At 48.2% G+C, this 21,836-nt stretch overlaps 2 protein-coding genes and 1 pseudogene across 7 annotated transcripts in view; 2 read left to right on the top strand and 1 right to left on the bottom strand.

Annotated features, from left to right (window-relative positions):
* The window catches only part of Tln1 (talin 1), a 33,137-nt gene extending 26,099 nt beyond the window's left edge, over window positions 1-7,038 (top strand). For all 3 annotated transcript variants that reach the window (XM_078047806.1, XM_078047805.1, XM_021726970.3), the window contains 11 exons: window positions 89-214; window positions 315-431; window positions 2,813-2,998; window positions 3,118-3,225; window positions 3,690-3,795; window positions 3,985-4,109; window positions 4,206-4,331; window positions 5,055-5,117; window positions 5,225-5,407; window positions 6,242-6,370; window positions 6,464-7,038. In XM_078047806.1, the coding sequence (XP_077903932.1) occupies window positions 89-214; window positions 315-431; window positions 2,813-2,998; window positions 3,118-3,225; window positions 3,690-3,795; window positions 3,985-4,109; window positions 4,206-4,331; window positions 5,055-5,117; window positions 5,225-5,407; window positions 6,242-6,370; window positions 6,464-6,589 (1,395 nt within the window). In that variant the 3' untranslated portion in view covers window positions 6,590-7,038. The remainder of the gene's footprint in view (window positions 1-88; window positions 215-314; window positions 432-2,812; window positions 2,999-3,117; window positions 3,226-3,689; window positions 3,796-3,984; window positions 4,110-4,205; window positions 4,332-5,054; window positions 5,118-5,224; window positions 5,408-6,241; window positions 6,371-6,463) is intronic.
* On the bottom strand, window positions 5,707-6,243 carry LOC101977741 (prefoldin subunit 4 pseudogene; annotated as a pseudogene).
* Window positions 7,039-12,922: 5,884 nt separating the features above from the next.
* Tpm2 (tropomyosin 2) lies at window positions 12,923-20,946 on the top strand. 4 transcript variants are annotated; one of them, XM_005326250.5, is made up of 9 exons: window positions 12,923-13,272; window positions 13,697-13,822; window positions 16,899-17,032; window positions 17,127-17,244; window positions 17,333-17,403; window positions 17,874-17,949; window positions 18,126-18,188; window positions 18,363-18,432; window positions 19,701-20,033. In XM_005326250.5, the coding sequence occupies exons 1-9, from the start codon at window positions 13,159-13,161 to the stop codon at window positions 19,781-19,783; spliced, it is 855 nt and encodes a 284-aa protein (XP_005326307.1). In that variant the 5' UTR covers window positions 12,923-13,158; the 3' UTR covers window positions 19,784-20,033. The 4 variants fall into 4 exon arrangements, with proteins under 4 accessions (XP_005326307.1, XP_005326308.1, XP_005326309.1 ...); XM_005326251.4 differs by lacking the exon at window positions 19,701-20,033 and adding an exon at window positions 20,798-20,946 and having other exon boundaries at window positions 12,925-13,272; XM_005326252.5 differs by lacking the exon at window positions 17,874-17,949 and adding an exon at window positions 17,546-17,621 and having other exon boundaries at window positions 12,926-13,272.
* Window positions 20,947-21,836: the final 890 nt, after the last annotated feature.

The following is a 21,836-nucleotide window of genomic DNA, read 5'->3' as shown; positions in this document are numbered from 1 at the left end:
ATACACCTGATATCCCTAATTTTGGCTAGAACTACTTCCTGCTCCTCTTCCTTCTCCCATAGACCAGAGCCACCTCTCTTTTACACAGGTGGTGCTGATCAATGCAGTGAAGGATGTAGCCAAGGCCCTGGGAGACCTCATCAGTGCAACAAAGGCTGCAGCTGGCAAAGTTGGGGATGACCCTGCAGTGTGGCAGCTGAAGAATTCTGCCAAGGTTGAAGGGAATGAGGAGCACTATCAGGATGGGGGTGATTAATGCAATTCTTCCTGTTATTTTAAAGTGATCCCCTCCCCCCACTCTTTGATGCTCTTAGGTGATGGTGACCAATGTGACATCACTGCTCAAGACAGTGAAAGCTGTGGAAGATGAAGCCACCAAAGGCACCCGGGCCTTGGAGGCAACCACAGAACACATACGGCAGGAACTGGCGGTGAGCACAAGAAGTCTGGGCATCACAAACTAGGATCAGAGAGAGGCAACGTGATAGATTGTAAACACGTACCTCACATTCACAAATACAGTCAAACACATTCTTATTGCCAAACTTCTTGTGTGTCTTTCCCTTCTTTCCTTATTGATTCCTTAGCATTTGATAGCTATTTGCTTTCACCACCATCTTCCCATTTTCTCCATTCTCCACAGGCCTCTTAGTTGCTACATTCAGTGATCTCTTTTTGATCTTTATTCTCTTCAAACATTTCCATAGCATTTGACTCTGTTAATAAACATCTCTTTGAAATTCTCTCTGCTTTTGGCTTTCTTGATACTGGCTTTTCTCTTGCTGCTTAAATGTCATTTTAGTAGCCATCATTGGATCACCTTCAACCTAGTAGTAAATGCAGAGGCCTTTCCAAAATTGTAAAAATAGCCTTTTTTCTCTATTCCAATCTTGGGTGAGTTTAATCACTTTCATTTTCATTCTTTAAGCTGACTTCCTGTTCTTTGTTCATCTCAACTACCTGTTTGATATCACCACCTAGATGCGGTGCCTCCATACAGTTCTTTTTTTTTTTTTTTTTTTTTTAATATTTTTTTTTTTAGTTTTCGGCAGACACAACATCTTTATTTTTTTATGTGGTGCTGAGAGTCAAACTCGGGCCGCACGCATGCCAGGCGAGCGCGCTACCGCTTGAGCCACATCCCCAGCCCACCTCCATGCAGTTCTGCCTCAAGGCCACCTCTATAAACAGTGGTCATAACCTGAAATCATGAAGAGTTCTCAAACATCCTTGATTTCCAACTTATTCACCACATCCAGGCCATTGCAAAACCCTTCCACTCCCCTTCTCTAGTCCCTTTCCTTTCTAGCTTTCTCTACCACCATCCCCCTGCAGTACTGGGATAGAATTCAGGGGTACTTTATCACTGAGCTAAATCCCTAGCTATATAAACAAATTGTAGTTGGACACAATACCTTTATTTTATTTATTTATTTATTTATTTATTTTTTATTGGTTGTTCAAAACCTTACAAAGCTCTTGACATATCATATTTCAAACTTGTGGTGCTGAGGATCAAACCCAGGGCCTTGCACATGCTAGGTGAGCACTGAGCCACAACCTCGGCCCAATCCCTAGTCTTTTTAATTTTTATTTTGAAACAAGGTCTTGATATTATCAAGTTGTTGAGGCTGGCCTTGAACTTGATCCTCCTGCCAGTGCCTCTCTAGTCACTGGGATTGTAGGTATGCACCAGCACTGCTTTCATGCCCTTTTCCTTTCATTCCTCCCCTCTAGCCCCATTGTCTGCCCTCTTGTTCAGACTTTCATTTTCTCTCCTTCACTTTGCCTGTTGTACCAGTCTTCTTCCTGCTTTCAGCCTCTACCACTTTCCTCTCTCCTCATCTTTCTGATGCTCTGTTTTCACCAGATATCCAAATTGAAACTCTCAACTTTCTGCCTTCCAAACCTAGTCCTTTCCTAGTCTTCTCCATCCCAGTAAATGGAAATTTTGAATAACCATTTTCTAAAGCTAGAAACCCAGCTTTAACATCTAAAAATCTTTCATTCTCCTTATCTAAGTTCATTAGCAATTCTTGTTAGTTCTCCCTCCAAATAGATCTCACTTTGTCTCTTCCCCATTTCTTCCACCACCACTGCCTTGTCCAGATCATCAACAGTCCTTAGCCGAATTCATGCAATAGTATCTATCTGATCTCCACATTTCAGCACCCCTCCAACCTATTCTTTCTATAGTAGCCCAAATTATCTTTTAAATTTTTAAATTAGGGCTGGTGATAGAGCTTAATGGTAGAGTGCTTGCCTAGCATGCTTGAGATCCTGGGTTCAATCCTGAGCATAAATAAGATTATGTTACTTCACTGCTTAAAACCCACTACTGTTGGGCCTCTGCCAACATCCCACTCTTCTGCTTTCTGTGCCCCTATGCCTCTGGACTCTTATCAGTTCTAAGAGCATGCCAGGCTCTTGCCAGCTATAGGCTTTTCTACTTGCTTTGCTCTGACTTTTTTTTTTTTCTTTGTTTCTTTGTTTTTTCAATGCTAGGAGTTGTACCCAGAGCCTTGTAGATGCTAAGCACGTGCTTTTCCACTGAGCTACATCCCCAGCCAGAAGCCTCTATTTTCATTTCAAACAAACTCTCCCCCAGTCACTTCAGTAGAAACATCAATCAGCTGCCTTCAATTCCATTAGCTATGTACAAATGTCCACAAGGACTTAACCTCCAATAAATACTCAAGGAATGTTTGCTGAACAAACACAGATGATTGAGCAAATCACATGAGCATAGAGTATGACATTGTCTTACAGTCTGAGTCACTGTAAAATCTTTCTTCTTATTCTGCTCCAACAGGTTTTCTGTTCCCCAGAGCCACCTGCCAAGACCTCTACCCCAGAAGATTTCATCAGAATGACCAAGGGTATTACCATGGCAACAGCCAAAGCTGTTGCTGCTGGCAATTCTTGTCGCCAGGAAGATGTCATTGCCACAGCCAATCTGAGCCGTCGTGCTATTGCAGATATGCTTCGGGCTTGCAAGGTAGGAATGCTAATAGTGAGGTAGCCTTGGAGAAGAATATGAGGGCTATGAAACTGCAGGGACTTGGGAGGCCTGGAGGTCTTTGGAATCCTAAAGCTAATATATTACTCTGGGGACAGGAAGCAGCTTATCACCCAGAAGTAGCCCCTGATGTACGGCTTCGGGCCCTGCACTATGGCCGAGAATGTGCCAATGGCTACCTGGAATTGCTGGACCATGTGCTGCTGGTAAGGAGGGCATTGTTTGCTCATCATCCCAGCCTCCCTGAATACATAGTCTTCTTCCCACAAGGCTCAAACCCAACTCTTATTTTTTCTTTAAATTCCCTCCATACCTTGCCATCTATTTCCAAATCCATTCTTGTTTCCAAAACTCCCTTTCTCTGGGGCCTTATCATTCTTATTGTCTTTGTTTCTCCCTCTTACTTCCTCTTCTTCCTCTTTTCTTGTCTCTTCCCACCTTCATCATCTGTCTTTTTATTTCATCATTCTCCTTGCTGCTCCTTGTCAGCCGGTGAGTGACAAAGCCCTATTCCTTACCATGTGTGCAGCATGATACACGGAGTATACTTGGATAGGCAGCATGATGTTTGAGGGCTGTGCTGTGGAGTGCTTAGGGATGGGGTGGTGGCATGGTCTGCCCTGCTTCATAGATCAGAGTGGAATCTACTTTTTGTTTCCTTCTCCCTCAGACCTTGCAGAAGCCAAACCCAGAACTGAAGCAGCAATTGACAGGACACTCAAAACGGGTGGCTGGTTCAGTCACTGAGCTCATACAGGCTGCTGAGGCCATGAAGGGTGAGAAGTGACCAGGGACTGGGAGGGAAGGGAAAGCCTTACAATGGTATGATCTCTGCTTCCTGGTTAGATATCTCTGAGCTAACATAGTCCCCACAGGTGCCAGGACCTAGTGGTACTAACCAAGTTTTCCAGTGCTTCTGACCCCCCTGCTCTACCTTAGCCTCCTCCTTTCCTTCATCCCATTAGGAACAGAATGGGTGGACCCTGAGGACCCCACAGTCATTGCTGAAAATGAGCTCCTGGGAGCGGCAGCTGCCATTGAGGCTGCAGCCAAAAAGCTAGAGCAGCTGAAGCCCCGGGCCAAACCCAAGGTCAGTGTACCCCGCACCCCTCCAATGGCAGAAGGTCCCCACCTTTGGTCTCCTGAATTTTTATCTCTCCCTGCAACCTGTATGTCTTTGTTGCAGGAGGCAGATGAGTCCTTGAACTTTGAGGAACAGATATTAGAAGCTGCCAAGTCCATCGCAGCAGCCACCAGTGCACTGGTAAAGGCCGCATCAGCTGCCCAGAGAGAACTGGTCGCCCAAGGAAAGGTAAATACGTAAAATATTAGTACCCAGAATCCAGGTGCAGTGGTGCATACCTAGAATCCAGGCTGTTTGGGAGACTGAGGTGGGAGGATTGTAATTTCAAGGCCTGAGCAACTTAGGGAGACCCTGTCTGAAAATAAAAAATAAAAAGTCCAGCAGATCTGGAGGGTGAAGCAGGAGGATAGCAAAATCAAAGCCAGCCTCAGCAACAGCAAGGTGCTAAACTTCTTGGTGAGACCCTATCTCTAAACAAAATTCAAAATGGGCCTGGGGAATATGGCTCAGTGGTTGAGTACCCCTGAGTTCAATCCCTGGTACCAAAAAAAAAATCCCCCCAAAAAACAAAATAGGGCTGGGAGGGACTAGGGCTGTAGCTCAGTGATAGAGTGCTTGTCTAGCACATGTGAGGGCACTGGGTTCAATCCTCAGCACCACCACATAAAAATAAATAATAAAGGTATTGTGTCCCTCTATAGCTAAATAAAAATAGGCCTGGGGATGTGGCTCAGTTGAGTGCCCCTGCATTTGATTCCTAGTATCCAATAAATAAATAAATAGCTGGCTCAGTAGTAGAAGGCCTCTTCGTTAAATCCTTGGTACCCTTGGTACCACAAATAATAATAATGAGAGCAGGGAGACAGCTTTGTTATTCACACCATATTCTTACCTGAGAGGCTTGACATAAGGAGAGCACAGGTCTAACGGGCTCTCCTTCTTCCTCCACAGGTGGGCGCCATTCCAGCCAATGCACTGGACGATGGGCAGTGGTCCCAGGGTCTTATTTCTGCTGTGAGTATACTACACATTCTGGGTCTCAAGTTGGGGAGGCATAAAAGGCTGGAGGAGAGATGGACCAGGGCAAGAGGCATATTTTCATCTAACTCTCCCTGCTATAGGCCCGGATGGTGGCAGCAGCCACCAACAATCTGTGCGAGGCAGCCAATGCAGCTGTCCAAGGCCATGCCAGCCAGGAGAAGCTCATCTCCTCTGCCAAACAGGTAGCAGCCTCCACAGCCCAACTCCTCGTGGCCTGCAAGGTCAAGGCTGACCAGGACTCTGAGGCAATGAAGCGGCTTCAGGTGAGGAATTCTGACCATCCCATTGTCCCTTGAGTTATACTTCATTCAACTGTCATGCAAGGCAAGCACCCTACCAACTGAGCTATATCCCCAGCCCTTAACTGATTTTAATAACATGATATAAAGCCCCTAAGCTTAATATACCAGTTATGCAAAATACATTTTCAAGTATATAAAATAAATAAGCACGACATGTGAAAATAGGCAAGTTTCCATTAAATAAATGAAAAGTTTAAAAAGAGAAAGTTTTCCTTTTTTTCATTTTAAAAAATATTCAAGTTTAATTAAACAAATAAAAAAAGTATTATAAAATGTTAACTTTCATCAGCTTCAAGATTTATGTTGCTGCCAAATTTTGCATATAACTGAATTTTCAAATCTGCTAACACCCACTGAATTGATTCCACTCTGGATTCTAATTTGTCAAGTTTTTCTTGCAAATTTTTCGTTACTTCCTTTAACATTTCCTGTGTTTCCTCTTGATGATGGCTAATGAAAACATCCCCAGTTTGATAAGGTAACATTAAGCAGTCATCATCTGCATACATCTTGGCCCTGTGTCCCTCAGATGTCATCACAGGCATCTTCTAAATTTTGGAGTTGTTTCTTTTTTACTTCTATTTCTTCCTTTAGCTTTGTGATTCTATTTGTATTCTGGGCAAATTTGTTTATCTTTTGCTGATCTTCAAAAGTAACATTGATATATCTTCTGCAGCTGCCTTCTTCATGGTGGCTGCCATCTTGGGGCTGCTGAGATGTACATTTCTATGAGGAAATTAGGGACTCTCAGCTGGGCTCCTGAGTTCTAACTCATGCTGCTTTCTCCATGCTCAGGCTGCAGGCAATGCAGTGAAGCGAGCCTCAGATAATCTGGTGAAGGCAGCCCAAAAGGCTGCAGCCTTTGAAGACCAGGAGAATGAGACGGTGGTGGTGAAGGAGAAGATGGTTGGGGGCATTGCCCAGGTGAGCCACTCTCAGGCAGGAGGGTAGTTCTGTTGCTCACTCTGCCCCTAATGAAAATACTGACCAAACCGATCTTGGCCTTGTGTCCCTCAGATCATTGCAGCGCAAGAAGAGATGCTCCGGAAGGAAAGAGAGCTGGAGGAGGCTCGGAAGAAGCTGGCCCAGATCCGGCAGCAGCAGTACAAGTTCCTACCTTCAGAGCTTCGAGATGAGCACTAGGGATGCCACTTCTATTTATGCAGACCCAGCCCAGAGACTGTGCCTGCCACTACCAAAGCCTTCTGGGCTGTCAGGGCCCAACCTGCCCAACCCCAGCACTCCCCAAAGTGCCTGCCAAACCCCGGGCCTGGCCCTGCCCAGTCCCACTGCACATCCCCTGCCCCTACCCTGATTCCAAGTGCCTTCATGCCCTGGGGCCCCTAAGTGCCTACCCCTTCATAGAGTATTAACGCTCCAAGAGTATTATTAACGCTGCTGTACCTCAGTCTGAACCTGCCAGGGCTCCAGCCCGTTCCACCCTGCCAGCAGCTTCCAGCCAGTCCCCACGGCCTCATCAGCTCGGCTCATCTTTTTTGATACTATCTATCCCCAACTCCAGCCACCTATGGGGCTGCAGGGTTGTTAGCCCCCAACAGGTCATGCTCCAATAAAGATATTCTACCTACAAATCCTGCTTGGCTTCTTGAAGAGATACAACATTTATTCCTGGACAGCAGGGAAGAGCAAGGGACAGTTCTGTCACCCAGCTTGATCTGGATCAAAGGAGTTGGGAGAGACAGGAGCATCTGCCCCCTCAGACCTCTTCCTCCTTTTTGCACTCAAATCCCTAAAGTCATCCTAGTTAGGAAGCTGTGCCTGAGAAGTCACATTCCTGTTGTCTCCATTTCAGCCTGAGCTTCACTAAGTGTTGTCTTCTGTCACTGGGATAACAGCTGCCATTGCTCTTTGTGGCTACCAGGATACTTTGTTCTTCATAACTATTTAAAGAGTACATGACAGGTCTAATCCCTCACCAAATTTGAATTTTCAAAGCATCTTTGCTAAAAATAAGCAGCCTATAAAATAAGTGTCTTAGCCTAAAAGAACTGTGGTTTCAGAATTGGTTAAAACCTGAGGCTGTCTGGGGTGCTACTACTATTAAGTGGGATGGGGAGACTCCAGTATAGAATCATGCTAAAAAGAAAGAGGGTGGAACTTGGCCCAGGTGTGAGACTTTTCTAGTTGGAGGGGAACAACACCCCTAGTGGCCAGTTAATTATGGTCGCCCTGCTCCAGCTGCTTGCCTCATCTGAAGGTTCCCTGAGGAGACATGTCAAGGAGGTAAGTGATGTGTGCTTCCATGATTCCACTTCCTAGTACATTCACACCCCTGGGCCCACACTGCATGGGCCCTCTGGCAATCCTCTTGGTTAGCCACTATTTTCATGCATGATTTTTAGCCAATCCCACTGCCAGGCATATTATTTCCACAATACTTCTCCCTCGAAATAGAACACAAACATAGCCTAATACCATCTACTCCCCTGCGTTATAGTATGTTTAAAGTGGATGCAAATACTTTGCCCTCCCCAGGGCAGTCCAACTTCCTACTGACACCCATGTCACCTGTGATTCATTCATTCAATATTTACTAAGCCATGCCCATGCTAAGCACTGGAAAACTGAGATGCATTATCACTTCTCTGACGCACAGACTGGCAATTCCAGTACATACTGCTGTGGTCCCTGAACCCCAGATTCAGTGTCATAGCATCGTCAGTTAAGGACCTTGGAGGTCAGGGAGGTTGTAGAAGGGATTTGATACTTCCCAGTCATGTCCTCAGGAACTATGTCCACTCACATTCCTATCACTGGTGATAGCCTAGGAGACTTCTGGGGAGAGACTCTAATATCCATTAGACCAGCAGGTCTTCAAATATGGCCCTCAGACCACTGGGGATTCCTAAGACCCTTTTGGGTCCAGAAGTCAGAATAATAATATATTAATTTTCTTTGTCACATTGTCAACATTTGCACTGACAAGGTAAAAAATATCTTAGCACAAATCAAGGCAGTGCCCAAAACTGTACTAATAGTTGTATTTTTCAGCACCATGCATTAGCAATTTAAGAAATAGGCCAGGCACGGTGATCCCTGTAATTCCAGCGTCCTGAGAGGCTGAGGCAGGAGGATCTCAAGTTCAGACCCTGAGCAACTCAGCAAGACCCTGTCTCAAAATATAAAAAGAGCTGGGGATGTGGCTAAGTGGTTAAGCACCCCTGGGTGGCTCAGTGTTTAAGTACCCCTTGGTTTGATCCCTGGTACCAAAACAAGGAAAGAAGGAAGGAGGGAAGGAGAGAGGGAAGAAGGGAAGAAGGGAGGGAGGGAGGGAGGGAAGGAAGGAAGGAAGAAAGGAAGGGAGGGAGGGAGGGAGGGAGAAAAGCCAGCTTCACTTAAGAATATTGTTGATTTCTCAATGAAGCCAGGAGAGGCCAGGCTTGACAATTTAGACCCTGTCTCAAAATAAAAATAAAGGACTGGAGATATATATAGTTCAGTGGTAAAGTGGTCCTGGATTTAATATCAATATAAAAATAATACAATATATATGTACATACACACATATATACCAGATGAAATAGTAGAAAATTACTGATTTTAGCCTGGTACAGTGGTGATGCTCACCTATGATTCCAGCTACCCAGGAAGCTGAGGCAGGAGATCTCACTTTTGTCAAAGAGGGTTCCATCCTCAATTAAGTTAAAATCCCAAGTTTGAAGCTAGCCTTGGCAACTTAATGAAAACTTATCTCGAAATAAAATAAAAAATAAAAACAAAAAGGGCCGGGGATATAGCTCAAAGTTCGTGTGTTCCTAGGTTCAACCCCCAGTACTACAAAAATAAATAAATAATACAATTTTTTGAAGGGCTGGGGATGGAGATATTTGGTACAGTAATACCACGTGCAAGACTCTGGGTTCAACCTCTAGTTCTGAAAACGGGGCAGGCATTGATATGGCTTCAGGGTCTACACTGCAACTAACCCTTAAAAAATTACCATTTGTCCAAGCTTCGGTGTTGTATCATCAAAGAATACCCATAGTTATCTGGAAAAGCTCTAAAAGCATGTATTTTTTTCTAACCGCATATTTGTGTGAGGCTGGGTTTGTTCCTATCCAGTACTTCAAACAAACCAGCATATCACAACAGATTGCATGCTGAAGCAGATTTTTGAGACTCCAGTTATCCTCTACTAAACAGATACTAAAGAGATTTGCAAAAATTGTATAATTGCCGCACTCTAATTTGGATAGTATAATTATTTTCCATTTAAAACATTTATGTGAACATGGTTAATGTGTAATGGATTCATTTTTATTATATGTATTCATTAATTTTCGGTATTGAGGGATTGAACCCAGGGGCACTTTTACCACTGAGCTATACTCCCAGGCCCTTTCTTTATTTTTCTTTTCTTTTTTTTCAGACAGGGTCTTTTAAATTGCTTAGGACCTCACTAAGTTACCAAGGCTGGCCTTGAATTTGAAATTCTTCTGGCTTCAGCCTCCTGATTCATTGGGATTACAGGTGTGCCCCATCATGTCTGGCCATTTTTACTATTTTTAATGAATCAATAAATATTTGTAAATGTTCTCAGTTTCCATTTTAATATGCAAAGTATTGATAGATGGAACCCACTTTGACAAAAGTTACTTGGGGTTTTTGATCATTTTTAAGAGTGTAAGGGAGGGGCTGAGGCTGTGGCTCAGTGGTAGAGCACTCACCTAGCATGAGCGAGGCGCTAGGATCGATCCTCAGCACCACATAAAAATAAATAAAGGTATAAAAAAATCACATCAATCTTAAAAAAAAAAAAAAGACTGTAAGGGGGTACAGTGGCTGTGCTGGCCTAGAACTTACGAGTTGCTGAGTTTGATCCTCAGCACCACATTAAAAAAAAAAAATAAAGATACTGTGTCCAACTACAACTTAACAAATAAATAAATAAATAAAGAGTGTAAGGAATACTAAGACCAAAAGTTTGAGGGAACTGTGGCACTAGACTGTGAGTTCCTCTACACCCACACCATATTAGTATACACAGACACATACCATATTAGTGTATCTAGAACCTGGTATGTAAAAACTTCTGCCTGGTATGTAAAAACTCAGCCTGGTGCTATGCTAGGCCCTCAGGATTCAGAATTGAAAAATAACAGTCCACGTCTGGAGGACACACAAATGAAGGGGACAAGCATATACAAGAAGTTATAACATGGGACTAGGATGAGAATCACAGGAGTGGAGTCTGCACCAAGAACAAGCACCTATTAGGTGGAGAGGGTGAGAAGGGAAGGCTTCCCAGAAAAGCTGACACTTGATCTGAGTCTTAGAGGACACCAGGAATCAACAGAGGGGAAGGGCATTTTAGAGAGAGGAAAACAGAATGCACAAAATGTGGAAGCTTTAAGAAAGTTCCTATTTCCAGCTCTTGTACACTGCTCAATCCGAATGCAACCTGGAGTAAAAGTCTGAGTATTGGTGGCAAGGTTGAGAATGAAAGGAGATGAGGCTAGGGAGATAGGCAGGGGCCTAAACAAAGGACCTTCTATACCATATTAAGAAATGTAGATTTTTTAAATCTTGCAGGCAGGCGGGAGTTAGAGAGGAGTTTTGGAGAATTTGGGATCCTATTTGCATTAACTTTTTAAAGGTCTTTGATAGCTCTGGGCCCTGGTAGCTCAAGCCTGTAAAGCCAGCAACTTCAGAGGGTGAGGCAGGAGGATACCAAATTCCAGGTCAGCTTCACCAATTAAGCGAGGCCCTAAGCAACTTTGTGAGATCCTGTCTCAAAATAAAAAAAGGGCTGGGGATGTAGGTCAGGGATAAAGCGTCCCTGGATTCAATACCCAATAGCCTCAAATAAATAAACAAATAAACAGATCTTTGGAGCAATGTCAAGGGGTCAAATGAGTTGGGGAACCAGGAGCAAGACCAAAACAGATTCACTCAAGCCGCAGGTTACATGAATTGTGCAAAACAAGTCCCAAGGCGACTTCAAGGAGGAACAAATTCCTAGAATCCCAGGATTAAGTGGATGTGTGAAGTGAAGAATGGGAGAGCACCCCTGGTAACACCCAGGGTCCAGCAGAAACTACTAGATGGATGTCTTTCGCAGAATTTGGAAAACACATGGAGTGAACATTTGAGTAGTCAGGTCAGGTCTGTTCTTGTCTACTAAGCAAGCGGCCAAGCAGATCTGAATGCTTTTCCGCGCCCCAACCCCAAGGTCCGGCCCTCAGCCCAGGGTTCCCCACCGCCCCCAACTTGCCACCAAAACCTAAGCCTTCAGAGCTCCATAAGCCCTGGGGAGTGCGGCAGCCCGCTCCCTCCCGGCTCTCTCCAGGCTTCCTCCGCCAGGTCTCTCCTCCGCATCCCCCTCCTCCGGGGTGCATTTCCACTTCCCCTCCCACCCACCCCACCCCACCCCACCCCACCCCGAGGAAAACCTAAAACAAACGCCTTTCGCCACGCGCCCCAGACTTCCCGACCCGAAACCCGGCTCCGGGAGCGGTTTCTTGAGGCCTGGATTAGACACCCACCCTGGTTCCCGAAGCCTGGCAGCTCCGCAGTTCTTCCCCTCGCCCCCAGCCTTCCCAGCCTCGGCCCGGCCCCGCCTCCCCATAGGGAAGCATCCCAAAAAAGGGCAGAAAAGAAATTTTGGCATAAAGTTGGCCACTGGGGAAGAGCAGAGTCCGCGGGGGGAAGGGGAGAAGGGAGGGCTCGAGGGACAGAGGGAGAGGCAAAAGCAGGGGTGGGGACAGACGGATCCTGAGGGGGCGGAGAGGGACTTTTAGTGGATGGGAGTCCGGGAGGGGAACGCGCCCACTCCAGCCCAGCCGCAGCCGCGTGGAAAATATGCGGGGCACGTGGGGGGCGGGGCGGGCAGGCGAGGAGCTGGGTCCCCCGCCGCCCGACGCTTTCAGGAGAAGGGCCCTGGCTCCTGAGCTGGGTTGGAAGGGGACTCTAGGGAAAGAGAGGTCAGGCCCGCCCTGGGGGACAGCAAGCCGGGCGGCGTTCCACAGTCTGACGGGGGCTCCTCCGGCCAGTTTCACCCAGCCCATGGGGAGACTGAGCTACCACCCCCGACGCCCTTAACGCAAACTTGCGGTCTGGAACTCGGGGTAAACTGAGGCACTGGAGGCTCGGAGGAGCTCCGCCTCCCAAGAGACATTTAATCTGGGGGGATTTACAGGAAACTTCTAAATTAAGGGCAGCGGCTGCTGCAGCTGAGGGGGGGGGACACGCAGGTCCTTGTGCCCGGGCAGCTGCCGTGAGCTCACGCCCCGAAATAGCCCCAGGGGCCCCAGCCGCAGCTGCCACTGGGTCCGGCTGTCACTCAGAGGAAACGCGGAGCCCCCAGCCCAAGGTCCCCTCCCTCCTTCGCAGCGCCAGGAGTTTTACAGCCCACCGCGGGCTACTTTCTCACCGACGGCTGGCTGGGGGTGGAGGGGATGGGAGGCAGAGGCGGGACCCCAAGGGGCGGGCCCAACAGAGTGTGCGCAGGGGGCGGCTGCGCCCCCGGGCCCGGCTGAGCTTCTGCCCCTACAAGGTTTGGGCCGTGGTGGGGGAGGGTCTTGGTCCCCGGCTCCGCCTGGTCCCTCCCCGCCTTTTAGGCGGCCGCGCAGTTGGGACATCCCAGTCCTGCTCAGTCCTTCTTACCCGGCCGTTGTCCGCCGAGCCCTAGCAGCCAGCCCAGTCCACCAGGTTCTCACCACCCGCCCGCCGGCCCACCCCGTACCGCAGCCATGGACGCCATCAAGAAGAAGATGCAGATGCTGAAGCTGGACAAGGAGAATGCCATCGACCGCGCCGAACAGGCGGAAGCCGACAAAAAGCAAGCTGAAGACCGCTGCAAGCAGGTGGGGGACCCTGCGTTCAGTGAGACCTCTTCTCCCTTCCCTTCCACTAAGGGTCAGATGGGCCCTTGCCAAACTTGAGCCTGCTCCCAAGGCTTTTTCCCACCCAGTAGCCTCCGGGGCCCTCACAGGACCCTCAGGGGCCCAGCAGAAACCACACTCCATTTCACCCATGGCTGCCCAGGGAGCCCGTCCCTCAGTTTCCACTCCTGCCCTTGAATAACAGCGATGGGTCCTACCCCTTGGGACTTGAGATTTATTCTCTATCCTCACCAGCTTCCCCCAACATTCTCAACTGGACTGTCTCTCCTCTGTTATCCCTCTTCCTCCCCAACAGCCTCCAAATATCTTTTAGTAGCCCCCCACATACACCCCTCCTCCTTCCTAGGCCCTCACCAGGGCCTAGCTGACTTCCTCTCTCCCCTAGCTGGAAGAGGAGCAGCAGGCCCTCCAGAAGAAGCTGAAAGGGACAGAGGATGAGGTGGAAAAGTATTCTGAATCAGTGAAGGATGCCCAGGAGAAACTGGAGCAGGCTGAGAAGAAGGCCACCGACGTGAGTGTGGACTTGGGGGATTATGGGGGGCATTAATGAACTGGGGAGGGGTCCCAGGCATGGAGATAAGTAGTGAAGCAGACCTGGATCTTCCCAGCATTAGCAGAGAAATAGTTTCCTCTCTGTAACCCAATCTAGGGCAGGCTTACACAAATAATACAAGACAGTGGGTAAATCAAAACCACCTACCACTTCCCTCCAGGACTTAAGTCTTGTAATTCCATTTGGTTCCAGCTTTTGGAAAGTACAGTGATCCATCCAGTAGTGAGTCATCATGGGGGTGGGGGTGTGAGAATTTACTGTCTACCTCAATTAATGTTGCTGCTGAAAATGGTAAGGAGACTGCAGCTATATTTGGGGGGTGGAGTGTAAGTGTGAGGTACTAGTGGGTAGGAAGAGGTAGAGGGATCCAAAGATGGGGCCCTAGCTTGGGTTACATCCCTATGGGACCATTAGAAATTCCCTGGCCTTGACCTCTGGCTCTAGCAACTCTGCTGTACCCTGGGGCTCCAGCTCAGGTTCTAACGGGCTCCTCATTTACCCTCATTAAGCTGTCAGCCTTCAGACCATGCCAGGCTAATGGGCAGAAGGACAGGGCCACAATGCCAAAGCAGCCACCTTGGCAGGTCCTGCTTACCCTGAGATTTCTCTGCCTGCACCTCCAGCCCCAACCAGACTTGTCTACTTCTTAGGATTCCCAACCCCACCAAATGGTAGAAGAATGGCTTATGACTTTAGATGCAGTTCTCACGAATCCCTGTCTCAATAGCCTCATCTGCCTTCCCCCAGGAATTGGTTTAAATTGAAGATGGGCCTGTGGTTAGGGTGTGCCAGTAGTTAGCATAAAGTATGGTCTGAACATCAGGGATGACATTCCTGTTTCTGTTGACCATACTTCATGCTTCCCAACCCCCAGGGTTGGGCTTCTTTGACCTCCAGCCTCCAGTTCTGGTTCTTCACCAGCCCTGGCACATGGGAGGGAACTGACCTGCAGCTGCTAGCAAAGATGACCCTGGGCATTTGATACTCTATAAATAACCAAGGCCCAGTGCAGCTAGAGGCCAGACTGGAAACCCAAGGAGCTAGGTGGGGGCTAGAGGGGGGATGGTGGATGGAGTGGAAAGCCCTGGGAATAGGGACAGGGCAGCAGTGCCAGAAGTAGGGAGGAAACACTGATCAAATTTATAGTGTGACCTTGAACACAGTAGTTACATAGTGCCTCAGTCTCTCCCTCCTTTCTTCCCATTTGTTCAATGGGGAGAGTAGTGCCTGTTCTTTGATTAAAGAACAGCCATAGCTTTGAGGAACTTGAGCAGCAGGCAATGGCAAATGACAGACCTGTGATGAGGGCCCTAGTACTTCCCAAACTTGGCCGTCATTTGTCATCCCACCACCATGAAGAGAGTTTTCCTTATACGGAGTCTCATCTCTCTAGAGTAGCCCCCAATATCCTCCAGAGTCATTCTTCCCAACACCAGTGATGTCTCCAGAATCTTTCCACACTGAGTCATCAGGCCCTGAGCCTATGATGGGCTCTTGTCACTCTAGGTGGCCAAGCTCCAGGTGCCTTCAGCACCTGGAGGACAAGCTATAATCCACTTTCTATATATGGTACTGTGTTTCTCTTGCTCTGCAGTGCCACCAGGGCCTGCCTTCTATACCCTCTGCTCCCAGTGCTGCCACTCAGCTCCTCCCCTCCACTTACTCTTTCCCTTACACTGGCTCTTTATCCTTTCCAGTCCTAAAATTCTGTGGGGTCGCTGGGCGCAATGGCACAGGCTTGTAATCCCAGCAGCTCTGGAGGCTGAGGCAGGAAGATGGTGAGTTCAAAGCCAGCCTCAGTCAAAAGCAAGGCGCTAAGCAACCCAGTGAGACCCTCTCTCTAAATAAAATACAAAATAAAGCTAAGGATGTGGCTCAGTGGTCAATTGCCCCATAGTTCAATCCCTGGTATCCCCCCCACACACACACTCACAAAAAAAAAAAAAAAAAAAACTCTATGGGGTCTCTATGGCTTTGAGAGAGAGAAACTTTTGGAGCGTGCTCATGCAGGCAATGTGCTCAAGTTTTTTCTGCACATTGTATCATAATTTCCCAAACTTGGCTTATCATCAGAACCACTTGGAAGCTTAAAGAAAAAAAAAAATGATTCCCAGTCTTTACTCTGGAGGTCTCAGTTCAGTGGATCTAGCATGGAGCTAGTTTTTTAAGTCTCCCAGATGGTCCTATTGATGAAGCGCTAGAAGCACTACATTATCTCAGAACAGTCTCCAAAAGGAGGAACTGATCATTAACACCAATTTATGAAAGAGGAAACTGAGGCTTAGAGAGACTAAATAAGGTGCTCAAGGTCACACAAGTATTGAGTGGCCTCCATGGCTCCAAGACAGCAGTCTGACTCAGAGCTGTGCTCGTAATACCAAACCGCACTGCTGCTCTTTTTCCTTTATGGGGGCCCGTCTTGCTCTGCCCTCTTTTTCTCAGGATGTCCCCAGTTTTTGTTTTTTATGGGCCTTCTCCAAAATCTCAAAGGTTTTGTTTCCATATTGTAACACCAGGGACCTTGGTAGGAAGCCCCTCGCTGTAACTATGGACGTTGACCTAGTGTGCCCTCTTGGATCTCTTGTTGGTAGTCTGCCTGGCAGCTGGTGACATCATGAGTTCAATTCTGTGATTGGCCGTTTTTAGCAATGGTGAAGTCTGTTTGGCCTAATTCTTCCCCCTTACCTGTCCTGCACCCACCCACCTACCCTGTGCTCTGCTGAGGAGGAATCAGGGCTACCTCAGACCAGTCTCAGCACTTCAAATGCTCTCAAAAAGAACAGAATGACCAGCCATCAAGAGACTCACCACGCACTGTGCCAGAAGAGGCCCCATGGCCGGGGAGTGAAGCTTGTCAAGTAATGTTTTTGGCTAGAGCAGGGTTTTAACAGAAGATAGTTAGTAGAAAAACAAGTTAAAATCTAGAAGTCAGGAAGCCTAGGTTCTTTCTGAGAGGAGTCTTACCATCCTCTGGAGCCCCTCTGACTCACCCAAGGCAGACAAAGCTTTTTGACCTCTGACCTCTGGCCCACAGGCTGAGGCAGATGTGGCCTCCCTGAACCGCCGCATCCAGCTGGTAGAAGAGGAGCTGGACCGGGCACAGGAGCGCCTGGCTACAGCCCTGCAAAAGCTGGAGGAGGCTGAGAAGGCCGCTGATGAGAGCGAGAGGTGGAGAGGGGCACACGGGGAGGTTCAGGGACAGGGGAGGGAGCCTGTCTCTGCTGGTGCTGACCTCACACTCACCTCTCTCCCTGACTCTCAGAGGAATGAAGGTCATCGAAAACCGGGCCATGAAGGATGAGGAAAAGATGGAGCTGCAGGAGATGCAGCTGAAGGAGGCCAAGCATATTGCTGAGGACTCTGACCGCAAATATGAGGAGGTGAGAGCCCTACCCCACTTCCTTCCCATTCCCAAGCCTCACACCCCAAATCAGTAACCACTGATCTGCTCTCTCCCAATGCTCTCAGGTGGCCAGGAAGCTGGTGATCCTGGAAGGAGAGCTGGAACGCTCAGAAGAGAGAGCCGAGGTGGCCGAGAGGTAAGGATACCCTGGGGTGACCGATGGAACTGGACCTGAGCCAGTGGCTGTGGGATACCCTGCACAGTGGGTAGTCGATTTCCCATGCCTGGGACGCCCTAGGGACAGGGCCTGTCCTCTGACCCCTGCCTGCTGCCCCCAGCCGAGCCAGGCAGCTGGAGGAGGAACTTCGAACTATGGACCAAGCCCTCAAGTCCCTGATGGCCTCAGAGGAGGAGGTAGTGACCTCTGTGGAACTTTCTGGGCAATGCCACTTTCTTGCAGCTCATCTTCCCTTTCCTCCCTCAGCATCTCAGGCTGCTCTCTCTCACCTGCCACGGGTTGGGAAGGGCCTGGTCTTCCAAACTCTGCCTGCTGTCACTCTCACCACTTGGCTCTTCTTTTCTCTCCTCCACCCTTCCCCCACTGTGCATCCTTGCTGTCTCGCCTCACTGTGCCCTCACACCCCACCCTGCCGCACACCCCTGCAGTAAATGTGGGGACCTAGAGGAAGAGCTGAAAATTGTTACCAACAACTTGAAATCCCTGGAGGCCCAAGCGGACAAGGTAGAGGCGGTAGAGGGGTAGTGAAGATTGGGTCCTGCAGGGGAGGGAGGTGAGGGCCCAGGCAGGGAGGGCTGGGCACTCAATGGAGGCAAAGTTAGAGGAACCTGAGGGCCTCTGTGGAGAAATGAAAGACTTGAGAAGGCGAATTACTAATGGCATGTGTATGTCCCTAAAAGTATTCCACCAAAGAGGACAAGTATGAAGAGGAGATCAAACTGCTGGAGGAAAAGCTAAAGGAGGTAAGAGCTCTCTTCTAGCTCCCAGTCTCCCCTCAAGCCATCCTTGTCCCTGCCAGAGGCTGCCTGTGACAGGGGATCTGGAACTAGGGATGGGAGAGAAGACTGACTTAGGTGCTGAGTCTCTCTGAGATGCTTAATTCTTTACCATGTCACTCATCCCACCCTTATTAACAGGCTGAGACCCGAGCAGAATTTGCTGAAAGGTCTGTGGCAAAGTTGGAGAAAACCATTGATGACCTGGAAGGTAAAGGATACTCCCCCCACACACCTGTCACTGTAGGCCTGTCCCTTATCTCCTCATCGGGTTATATTTACCACTCATAAACTAGGGTTGGACTCCACAAATTCAAAGAAGCTATAACAAGCCAGAGTGCATCAGTTCCTGTACTTCTCAGACTTGAGCATGCAGAAGAATCAAGTTCCTTGTACAGCACATTTAAAAACCCCCATAGAGGACTGGAGATGTAGCTCAGTTGGTAGAGTGCTTGCCTCACATGTACAAGGCCCTGGGTTCAATCCTCAGCACCACACACACACACACACACACACACAAATAAAATAACATAGAGCCAGACATGGTGGCTGTAATCCCAGCATCTTGGGAGGCTGAGGCAGGATTGCAAGTTCAAATCTAGCCTCAGCAACCTAGCAAGGCCCTAAGCAATTTATTGAGACCCTGTCTCAAAATAAAAAGGGCTGGGAATGTGGCTTAGTGGTTAAGCGCCTCATGAATTTAGTAAAAAAAAATACCCATAGATACCTGCACTCTAATCCAAAGTGATTGATTGCTGACCTAGGGCTGGTGAATTTGTATTTCTCACAAGATCTCTGGAAATAACTATGCTGCTGGTCTGCAGAATGTACTTTGCATAATACTGATCTAACAAAGCAAAGCCATCTCCAAGCACAATACAATAGAGACCGATCACAAAGCCTTCTTGATTGAAGAGACAGCTATTTGATGTAGTGTTTGAGTTTGCCTGACAACATTAGTGGAAGACACTACATTTGGTGAAAACAAACATCCAGATATTTGCTAGTCTCTGGTTATTTCTATTATCAACAATGCTGCTGTACTCAAGGTCACCTTTCCTTTTTATCTGATAACTCTTTAACTTTCACAATTCCCAGTGCCTTGCTTCTTCTCAGGCAGGTGCTAATTTTATCTCCAACTTTAGGACTTTAGCCCTCTTTGATTCAAGCACCCTCCCTCTCCTACTTCAGCAAGCATGCCTGCCTGTTCACAGCACTGTGCCCAAAGGTTCCTGGGAGGGCAGATGCTCAGGGGAAGAACCAAGCTGGGGCAAGAGAAGGGCAAAAGAGAGACGGGGTAGAGAAAGCGGAGGAGGGAGCCCCAAAAACCTTCCAGCCTGTTCTCTGGTCGCTCTCTCTTACTCTCTCTGCCTCTCTCTGATTCATTTTCTCCCCATCATCCTTTCTCCTTCCTTTCTTCTTCCCCTCCATTCCCTCTTCCCACACTCCCACCTGGCCCCTCTCCCCTGGTCATCCCAGATGAAGTCTATGCACAGAAGATGAAGTACAAGGCCATCAGCGAGGAGCTGGACAACGCACTCAATGACATCACCTCCCTCTGAGCCCACATCAGTGTGACCATCTCAGCCCCCTTCTCTCCCCTCTTTTCATTTTCTCTATGGGGAGGGGCAGATAGGAGGAGCAAAAATTGGCATCGTTGCACAGCCAGATTGGGAACAGCCTAGGGAGAGTCGCCATCACCCCCACTGCCCACTCTGGCACTGGCTTCATCCTTCAATCTCTGCACAATGCCCTCCACCTGCTGCCCTCCAGCCCTCTCTGCTGCCTAATAAACTCTAAACTTGGTCTCCATGCTGTTTTCCTGCCCTCCAGAGAGCACTTCTTCACTGCCACAGACCACTCCTTCACTCCTGAGACCCTGGCTTTTACCGACACACCCAATCTTGTGACCCTCACCTCCTGCCTTGAATCCCCCTACAAAATGCTGTGACCCACACCAAGACCCCTCTGCACTGCAGTCTCTGTCTCTGACTCTCATTATTGCATGTGGGCATGTGTGACCCCATCAAGTACCATGACCCCCTCTGGTGCCTGTCAGACTTTAGAGCACTTAACTGGGATTCCAGGATCTAACAGAATGATTAGAAAGGAAATAGGGTGGGGTGAGCTACAGGGGAGGGCCAAGAAGATCGTGGAATGAAGTTTGAAAAAGTACTGGATATCAGCAACAGGGCTTTCCACTGCAGCTGCAGGTCTGTCTTCCACCTCATTTCTGTCTGTATGTCTGGTCTTCTCTTTCCTGGCTCAGCCTTTGTCTTTCCTTTGGTTTTCAATTTTTGCTATACCTTCTAAAGAAGGAGGGTAAACTAGTTTATGACTCAAACCTCCCCATTCCCACCTGCATGACCACATAGGCCTTAAGTGAGGCATCCGTCTGTCCTGCTTAATTCATCCAATTGCTCCTGCCAGGGAGCCCATAGGTCCCTAAAGTTTATGTCTTCCTGTGTCTCCTAACCCACCCCATGTCTGTCACCTTCCCCTGTCCATGGCATCCCCCTGTCTCCCCATGCTCCCCGTCTCCCTTCCCTCTCCTCACCAGCTTCCTCCCCTCACAGAGACCTTGGCCAGTGCCAAGGAGGAGAACGTGGAGATTCACCAGACCCTGGACCAGACCCTGCTGGAACTCAACAACCTGTGAGGGCTGGCCCTGCTCCCAGCCAGGGTATAGTTGCCACCCCAACCCAATAAAACTGATTTACCAGCATCCCAGGGCCCTTTAAGCCTTTCTTTTGGTTGCCAATGGAGTCAGAATGATTATGCCCTGAGTCCTTGCTCTATGATGGGAACTCCTTTTCATTCAGAGCCCTGGGGAAGGGGTCCTGGGCTCACTGAGGAGAGGTTTGAACAGGCTATGTGAAAGCAGAAGATCCTAAGGGGTGGGGGAATATCCTGACCTTTACTCTGCAGGGCAAAGGAGCTGTCATCTGCAGCACTGCCCTATTCTAATGGGCAGCTGGGTCAAATGATATGTTCTAAAGACAAAACTGCAAGAAAAGACAGATTTTCCTCCAACAGGGTAAAAGCCTAAAAGCCTCAATGTAATTTTAAGCCTAGTAACTTGTAGCCTACCCCTCCTCCCAACACCCATGCTGACACACACACCCATCTCAGAAATATCAGTCACCTGCCTTCTGGATAACATCTGTGGTGGACAGAATAATCCCCCTTCCCCAAAGATGTCCACATTCTTATCCTATGAAATGTTAACTTACATAGGAAAAGGGACTCTGAGCAAAAGGTCTGAGATGAAGAGATTCTTCTATGTTACCTGGGCAAGCCCAGTGTAATCACAGGGTCCTTCCAAGATGGAGAAAGATCAAAGGCAGTAGGACACGTGACAATGAAAGCAGAGGTTGGAGTGATGCGAGGAAGGGGCCATAAGCCAAGGAATGCAGGGAACTTCCAGAATCTGAAAAAGGCCAGGAAACCTTCTACCCTCAGAATGTTCAGAAGGAACTAGCCCCTTGGGCTGGGGATGTGGCTCAAGCAGTAGCGCACTCGCCTGGCATGCATGCCCCGGGTTCGAGCCTCAGTACCACATACAAAGATTTTTGTGTCTGCCGAAAACTAAAAAATAAATATTTAAAAAAAAAT

The sequence above is a fragment of the Ictidomys tridecemlineatus genome, chromosome 4 (assembly GCF_052094955.1).
Source record: "Ictidomys tridecemlineatus isolate mIctTri1 chromosome 4, mIctTri1.hap1, whole genome shotgun sequence".
Taxonomy (NCBI): domain Eukaryota; kingdom Metazoa; phylum Chordata; class Mammalia; order Rodentia; family Sciuridae; genus Ictidomys; species Ictidomys tridecemlineatus.
Note: the sequence above shows the minus strand (reverse complement) of the source record. Positions and strands in the feature narration are given on the sequence as shown.

Coding starts and splice junctions, on each gene's coding strand:
- Tpm2 (XM_005326251.4), top strand. CDS start 13,159: ATGGACGCCATCAAGAAGAAGATGCAGATGCTGAAGCTGGACAAGGAG. Junction 13,273..13,696: donor CTGAAGACCGCTGCAAGCAG/GTGGGGGACCCT, acceptor TCTCTCCCCTAG/CTGGAAGAGGAGCAGCAGGC. Junction 13,823..16,898: donor CTGAGAAGAAGGCCACCGAC/GTGAGTGTGGAC, acceptor TCTGGCCCACAG/GCTGAGGCAGATGTGGCCTC.